The 7,621-nt window shown below is 45.4% G+C and overlaps 1 protein-coding gene across 1 annotated transcript; it reads right to left on the reverse strand.

Annotated features, from left to right (window-relative positions):
- Positions 1-4,534: 4,534 nt before the first annotated feature.
- On the reverse strand, positions 4,535-5,514 carry PYDC2 (pyrin domain containing 2). The gene is made up of 2 exons (XM_059383331.1): positions 5,235-5,514; positions 4,535-4,563 (listed from the first exon to the last, which is right to left on the reverse strand). Exons 1-2 carry the CDS (start codon positions 5,512-5,514, stop codon positions 4,535-4,537), a joined length of 309 nt encoding a protein of 102 aa, XP_059239314.1.
- Between the last annotated feature and the right edge of the window lie 2,107 nt (positions 5,515-7,621).

Below are 7,621 nucleotides of genomic sequence, written 5' to 3' on the forward strand. Positions count from 1 at the left end.
AAGCTATCTAGCTGATCTCCGGCTAGCTGAAGCAGTCTCAGCTTGCTACTCAGCAAATGACCTTCTAAACCAAGTTTCCTGCCTGCCCTCTCTAGACCCATAACAAGAAATATTTTTTCAAGTTGCTCCATCAAAACTCAATGTGATCCATTGAAGCTACTCATCCATCTTTCCTGCTGGTCTAGACCACACACCAGGGAATCCCAACCCAGTACAGCTGCTCCATTGTCTGAGTAAGCAATGAGATCATGCCTGTGTGGAATACCAGACGATTCCTGAGAATCTGCCCAAGGTAAGTGAAAATGCGCGTATGTCAAGACTAGCCCACCAAGCATAGCAACGTGATGCAAGACATCCAGAAAGTAGAAAAAATTCAGATATCCATCCATCCATCAACGAATGGACAATCAAGTGTGGCATAGCCACACCATGGAGTATCATTTTGTAATAAAAATGGATGGCAAGTCAGTGACACACTCAACAATGGGGACAAACCTCAAAAACATTATGGTAAGTGATGAAAGGCAGACAGGAAAGACCATGTGTCCAGAAAAGCCAAATCTAGAGAGACACAATAACATAATGGTTGCCCGGAGCTGGCGGACAGAGACTAGGGAGTGACCACGTGTGGACACAAGGGAACTTTCTGGGGGTGATGTCCATGTTGTAAAATTGGATAGTGGTGATGGTTGGGAAATTCTGTAGGTTTACTGAAAGTTAGTAGTAGCACATTTAATTTGAATGAAATTTATGGATACGCAGATTGTACTTTACCAGAGCCATTAACAAACAATACTACCCAGCTGACTTTAGGCACTCAGTGATGTTAAGGGACCAGAGTGCTGGATGTACATACAGCACATCTCAACTTTCTCATCTGGGAGTTGAATTTCCTAAAGTCTGAGCAACTGAAATTGAAAAATTGAAGAGAAACTCCATATAGTGCACTAATTTTCTGTGAACTGAAGAAATCCAGTACTTTCCAAGGGTCCTTTCCCTGCTTTGTTCCTAAGTGAGGGAGGAAGGCATTTTCTGTGAGACTATTGGGGATTATAAACCATGGAGGAAAGGATGTGCGGTGTGGGGGGGGATGGAGCTTACAAAAGGAGGGTGCAGAGGACAGAACAGGATGTGGTAGTTGTGGCTTGGCTCGCTCCAACACTGACCAACCTGGCTCCTTTCCTTCTGCACACTGTTGGGTTTCTTTCAAGTTTGCACATTTTGGTTCTGGATTCCTGGTGAACCCTGAGAAAAGAGGGGCCATTATAGGCTTCTCTATTGAGACTTCCGTCTGGGGAGAGAGTGGGACTTCAAGAAGACTTATGTTTGACAACTGCATCTCATACATAAGCCCAGATGACATAAAAAGGATCTTAACATTCTATGGGAGAGAAGATTGTGTCAGGCCATGATCTTGGGCTTACATGCCTTTTCTGGCTTCCTATGTGGTTGAGAACACACAGTGACTGTCTCATGAGAGGGCGTTGTATGCACAATCATCTCCAAAGACCAAGGAGCTGTAAGACTGAAGAAAAAGGCTGACCAGTCCAGCCTGACGACAAATGGTTAAAGATTTTATTTGACAGAGAAAGAGCACAAGTAGGGGAGCAGCAAGCAGGAAAAGGAAAGGGAGAGAGAGACACAAACTCCCCACTGAGTAGGAAGCAGGACATGGGGCTCTATCCCAGGACCCTGAGCTGAAGGATAACACTTATATGAGCCACCCAGGTGGCCCCAAGAAATTGTTTAATAAGGGGACAGAAGTATGTATTTGGTAGCTGCAAGACCAGCTGATCTCCACGACCCTGCTTCCATAGCCCTAGAGGCTGGGAGTGCTAATGGGGGTCTACCCGGAGGAGAGTAAGAATGGGTGTGTGCCACAGTTCTAGCTCCAGAGAAGGTCAAGGACATTATGCCCTGAGGGTATATTCAGGGGTGTAGTTAAACAAAAGGAATGACTGTGACTGTGGTGGGGGTGGTGTTCAAGAAGGCTGCATGTCCTAGAGTGCTCATCATGGTGGATTTGTCCCAGGAGGCTCCAGTCAAGTTCACACAGTGAGAGAAATGAATACAGTGAGAGAAATGTGTGTACCCTTGCTCTGTCTTGAGGCCATCACAAAGCTTTCACAGATTAACCTTCTGGTTTCTGATGAGGTAGATAAAACCAAACTGTCCTGGGAGGGGATGTAGGAATACAGTAGAGTCCTGATGGGAGAGGGAGTACTATAAGCTCAACACTGGATAAAGAAGTGGTGAGTCTGGGAGAGTTCTGAAGAGAATCCCAGGAGGTAGTTGGCTGTAGGCATCTAAAGTTCAGGGAGAAATGCTGGTGTAAAGATAGCCTTTGCAAAGGCATCAGGACATAAATAGCCAATAAGACTCCAAAGGATATCAACCAGGACCAGGATGCTGAGTGAGAAAATGGCCAGCCAGTCATTCCTTTTGAAGATGAGGCAGAAGAGCAAGAATTCTGAAAGAATGGAAGAAAAAATAATCCTCAACAAGCCACAGAGCAAAGGCAACAAGGTCATAAAAGCCAAGAGCAGGATTCTGAATAAAGAATTCTCCACGCTTTTAGTCTGAACACTTACTGGAATGAATACCTACTTGGCGGTATTGCCAAGTGTAAGATCTGATGGACCACCAGTCTCCTTCTGACATTTGGTTAGGTCATCATTGTAGAACCCTTTGGCACTTGTGTATTGATAGAAGAAGTCAGGACATCTAGGTTGAGATTATCAATGGTTGTGCCTTTGCTTTTCAAACCACACTCCCATTTACTATTGCCTTGAGCCCAAGTCTTATCACTAAGGATACTGGTGATTTGGGATATGGAGAGGGGAGAATGTTCATAATCACTAATTCAAAAATCCTTTTGGCTGGGGTTAGCAAACTTAATTTTCTAGTTCCTGCAAAGGGCCAGACAGTAAACATTTCCTGCTTTTCAGGCCACACCACTCATCTCTGCCCTTGTAAAGCAAAAGCTGTCATAGGTAACATATAAGCAAATAAGCATGCCACATGCAAAGAAAACTTCATTTATGAATACTGAAGTTTAAGCTTCCTATGATTTTCATAGGCTGTAAGGCAGTCTTTTGATCCTCCCAACCATTTAAAAATACAAGAACAGTTCTTAGCTTGTGGGAAGGTCAAAAGTACATGGCAGGCTGGAGCTGGTCTGGGAGTCTGGTTGGCCAGTCCTTGCTGTAGGTCATGCTAAAATCCAGCCTGTCCAGATTCCAAGGAAAGCTCTTACTTTCCTGCTTCTGTGTGCATTTACTGACTTCTGGTATAAATACCAGCTCATGGAGCTCCCCTGGTCTCCCTCCTCATCCACTGGGATGGCTGCAGAGAGAAGGGCTTGGCTTTCCTTGAATTCTTAGTGCTCAGCACCATGTTTTGTCTAATTAAAACAAGCTCCTGAATTTCAAAGTCTCACATAAGAAGTAAATGAGGTAGCTTATCTAATTCTGGAGGCTTGTTCCAAGAGACTCCACAGCTGCTTCTGGGAGAGGAGGAGGTGGGAAAACTCACACTTTTCAGAGCCAGACCCTTTTAGCTGCTCATCTTGGAGTTTCTTCATGCTATTTCCAAATTTATAATCTCCAGAGGCCAGCTGGGAGTGAAAACCCTCCCCTGTCCATTGAAGACCAGGAACAGTAAGCTAAAAACAGATCTCTAGATGGAATAAAACAGGCCATTTTTACGGAAAAAGAAAATGGTAGGTAAGGAAGAGCCTTTGAATACCCTTGCTGAAGAACAAGAGAGAAAATGTTCTCTAGAACAGTGTGCTCTCCAAAACAAATATAACACCTCTCACCTATGTAACTTTGTATTTTCTAGTAGCCACACAATGAAAGGTCTAAAGAGGTACAACGGACTTTCATAATTTTTATGTAACTAAGACACAATGGAATATTACACAGTCATCAGAAAGGATGAATACCCAACTTTTGCATCAGTATGGGTGGAACTAGAGGGGATTATGCTAAATGAACTAATTCAAGCCAAGAAAGTCAATTATCATATGGTTTCACTTACTTGTGTAACATAAGGAATAGCATGGAGGACATTAGGAGAAGAAAGGGGAAAATGAAGGGGAAATCGGAGGGGGAGATGAACCAGAGACTATAGGCTCCAGGAATCAAACAGGTCTCAAGAGCGGAGGAGGCATGGTGGGGGATGGGTGAGCCCGGTCATGGGTATTAAGGAGGGCACAGATTGCATGAAGCACTGGGTGTTATAGGCAGACAATGAATCATGGAATAATACACCAGAAACTAGTGATGTCCCATATGGTGACTAACACAATTAAAAAATATTAAAAATATAAAAATAATAAAATGCTATCACTTTGATGTGTAGTCAGTGTAAGAGTGGCTCATGAGATAGTACATTAACCCATGCAGTTAAAAGCCCATGTGTGTCCTAGCCTGGTAGCACGCCTGAACAGAACCAACCTCATGCCCATTGGGCACTAACTGCATATGGCCACTGTTAGGCAGCAGAGCCCAGGCTTGGGTGCACGCAGGCATCACTGGGAAGCTCTCAAGAAATCCACATCTGGGGGAGACACAGATCATTTAGCTCAAAGTCTCTGGTGATTGGTTCTGGACATCAGCACATTGAAGCTCCTGAGAGGACTGCCCAGAAGAGTGAAAGCTGACAACCGCTGACCTACAACTCAGTGCTCCACTTAGGGGACACTGGGCGGTGTCTAGAGACATTTTTGGTTGTTTCAAGTGAGAGGTGTGTGCTGCTAGTATCTAACGGGTAGAGGTGCTGGGACGCTAGCACTAGGGTCCCAAAGGTACAGCTAAATATCGTGCAATACAAAGGAGGTCTCTTCACCCAGCCCCAAATGCTATAGCTGATCAAAGGGAAGGTAGGGGTTTGTTTCTGTGAGTGTGCGGAAGGAAACATGAGTGGGAGCTGAAAACCAGAGGGTGTGTAATAATTTAACACCTTGGATGTGTGAGAGAATGGGATCCGGAATATACTCCAGGAATTGTCTTGGACGAGAGAAGGGATATAGACTGAGGTGGGAAGGTATACAATCCCAGGGTAGAGTAGAAATAGCTAGAATGAGAGATACCACCAGACTTTAGGAAAGTCTAGCACTTGGGTTCAGGACAGGTGGCCTCTCCAAGGCTCAGTGTTATTCCTACATATGTAAAACTCTGGAGGCTCTCCTCCTTCCTCCTGGGACACCTTGTGGGCTAGTTTCTACTTACCTGTGAGCTCATCCTTTGCTCTCTCAGAAATATCTGTTTGGTTCATCTTGTCAAAGACCCGGATGGTCACCATCTCTACCCAGTGGCTGGGGCAGCGATTGGTGAGAATTTCTGTCAGTTGCTTCCCATCAGCCTCCTCTACTTCTGTCACAGGGATGTGCTGTAACTCCTCTTGTGGGGAAAGGGACCTCAACAGAGATTTGAACTGGCTCAGCTCATCTTGGCTGAGCCGCTCCAGGAGGGGCTGAAGGTTGAAACCCAGCTGTGCATAAGGTTGCATCTTGTCCTGCATGAAAGATCTGAGCTTCAGACATTAAAGAATAATCAAGGGAAGAAAGAAGAGACCATGAATGGGTACTCCTGTCTTAAACACTGGTTGCCTTTGTGCCAGGAACTGGGCAATTCTCACTGCTCAGCCTGCTGCTTTGGAAACCAACTCCCCTGAAGAGGGAAAATTCACTCACAACCCCCTTAGTTTTTGCCTTGACACAGTGATTCCCATTTTGGGAGTCTGGGAACCTTTTGAGAGTGTGCAAATCTCTGAGGGTAGGTATCAAGTCCTCACAGATCCATCTCCTGGACCTAGCAGATCATCTGTTAGTTTTTAGTAAATTTGGTGTACAAATGAACTAATGAGAACTAACCACTTTAGCTCTCTGGAGCAACCTGACATGTTGTCATTTTAGTATGTTTATGGACCTTGACTACAGAACAGTCTTAAGTTGACAACATCTCAGAGAGGAGAAGCAAGATAGTGGAGGAGTACGAGATGGAGATGACATCAGGTTGCAGAAGTCCAGCTAGATAGTTATCAAACCATTCTGAACACCTACAAACTCAACAGGAGACTGAAGAGAAGAGCAGCAATTCTATGAACAGAAAATCAACCACTTTCCAGAAGGTACAACATACAGAGAAGTGAATCTGAAGCGACTGAAGATAGACCGTGGGGTCTCCCGCAAGCTCCCAGCCAGCTGTGGAGCAGCAGAACGCAAAATCGGAACTTGTAGAAGTCTGCTCCACTGAGGACATCACTCCAGAGGCTAAGTCGGGGCGGGGGGTGGAGCCCTCACAGGAACAGTGTGGTCTCAGGTCCTGTGGGGTCACAGAAAGACCAGGGGTGCCTGAGTGTGGCAAAGCCCCTAGGTATTGGAGCAGGGAAGCCACTGCAGAGATGGAGCCAAGGAGAGACTCTTAGCATGGGGTTACCTTAAACTGTTGGGCCACTGCTCTTTAAGCAAGGACCCCACATGTGGCAGAACTGGGGAGACCCCCTCCTTCCTCCTCTAGAGCAGTGCAGAGTGCGTGGCAGGAATCTGCTGGGTTTGGAGACTCCAAACGGGGCCATGCACCAGAGACAGAAATGCACAGTCACAGACGGGTGAGCTTGGAGCGTGGCTGGAGACCAGGGAGACTGGAGGGACTGACAGCTTTTCTCTGAGGGTGCACTGAGGAGTGGGGCCCTGAGCTCTCGGCTCCTCCAGGCTGTAGATTGGGAGACCACCATTTTTATTCCTTCATTCTTCATTCCTGTCCTCCAGAGCTCTACAGAAAGCATTCAGGAAACAAAAGCTCCTGAGCACAAACCCAAGCATATTGAGCAGATCGCTCAGCCTGGCCCCTAGCAAGGGCAGTGCAGTTCCACCTCAGGCAAAGACATTTGAAAATCATGGCACTAGGCTCCTCCCCCAGAAAATCAGCAAGAATGGCCAGTCAAGACCAAGTTCACAGATCAATGAGAAACTCAGAACTTCAGAGCTAAGGGAAAGCAACACATAGAATTCATGGCTTTCCCCCCCATGATCCTACAGTCTTTCAAAATTAAATTTTTAAAACTTTATTTCTTCTTACTATTATTTTTATTTCTTATTCTATTTATAAAGATTTATTTACTTATTTATTTGACAGAGATCACAAGTAGGCAGAGAGGCAGGCAGAGAGAGAGAGAGAGAGAAAGAGAGAGAGAGGAGGAAGCAGGCTCCCTGTAGAGCTGGATGTGGGGCTTGATCCCAGGACACTGGGATCATAAACTGAGCTGAAGGCAGAGGCTTTAATCCACTGAGCCACCCTGGAGGCCCTTTTATATTGTTTATAAATTTATTTTATAATTAAAAAAACTTTATTTGTTTTCAGCATAACAGTATTCATTATTTTTGCACCACACCCAGTACTCTATGCAATCCGTGCCCTCTATAATACCCATCACCTGGTACCCCAACCACTCACCCCCCGCCACTTTAAACCGCTCAGATTGTTCTTCAGAGTCCATAGTCTCTCATGGTTCACCTCCCCTTCCAATTTCCCCCAACTCCCTTGTCCTATCTAACTCCCATGTCCTCCATGCTATTTGTTATGCTCCACAAATAAGTGAGACCATAAGATAATTG

The sequence above is a fragment of the Mustela nigripes genome, chromosome 17 (assembly GCF_022355385.1).
Source record: "Mustela nigripes isolate SB6536 chromosome 17, MUSNIG.SB6536, whole genome shotgun sequence".
In the NCBI taxonomy this organism is placed as follows: Eukaryota; Metazoa; Chordata; class Mammalia; order Carnivora; family Mustelidae; genus Mustela; species Mustela nigripes.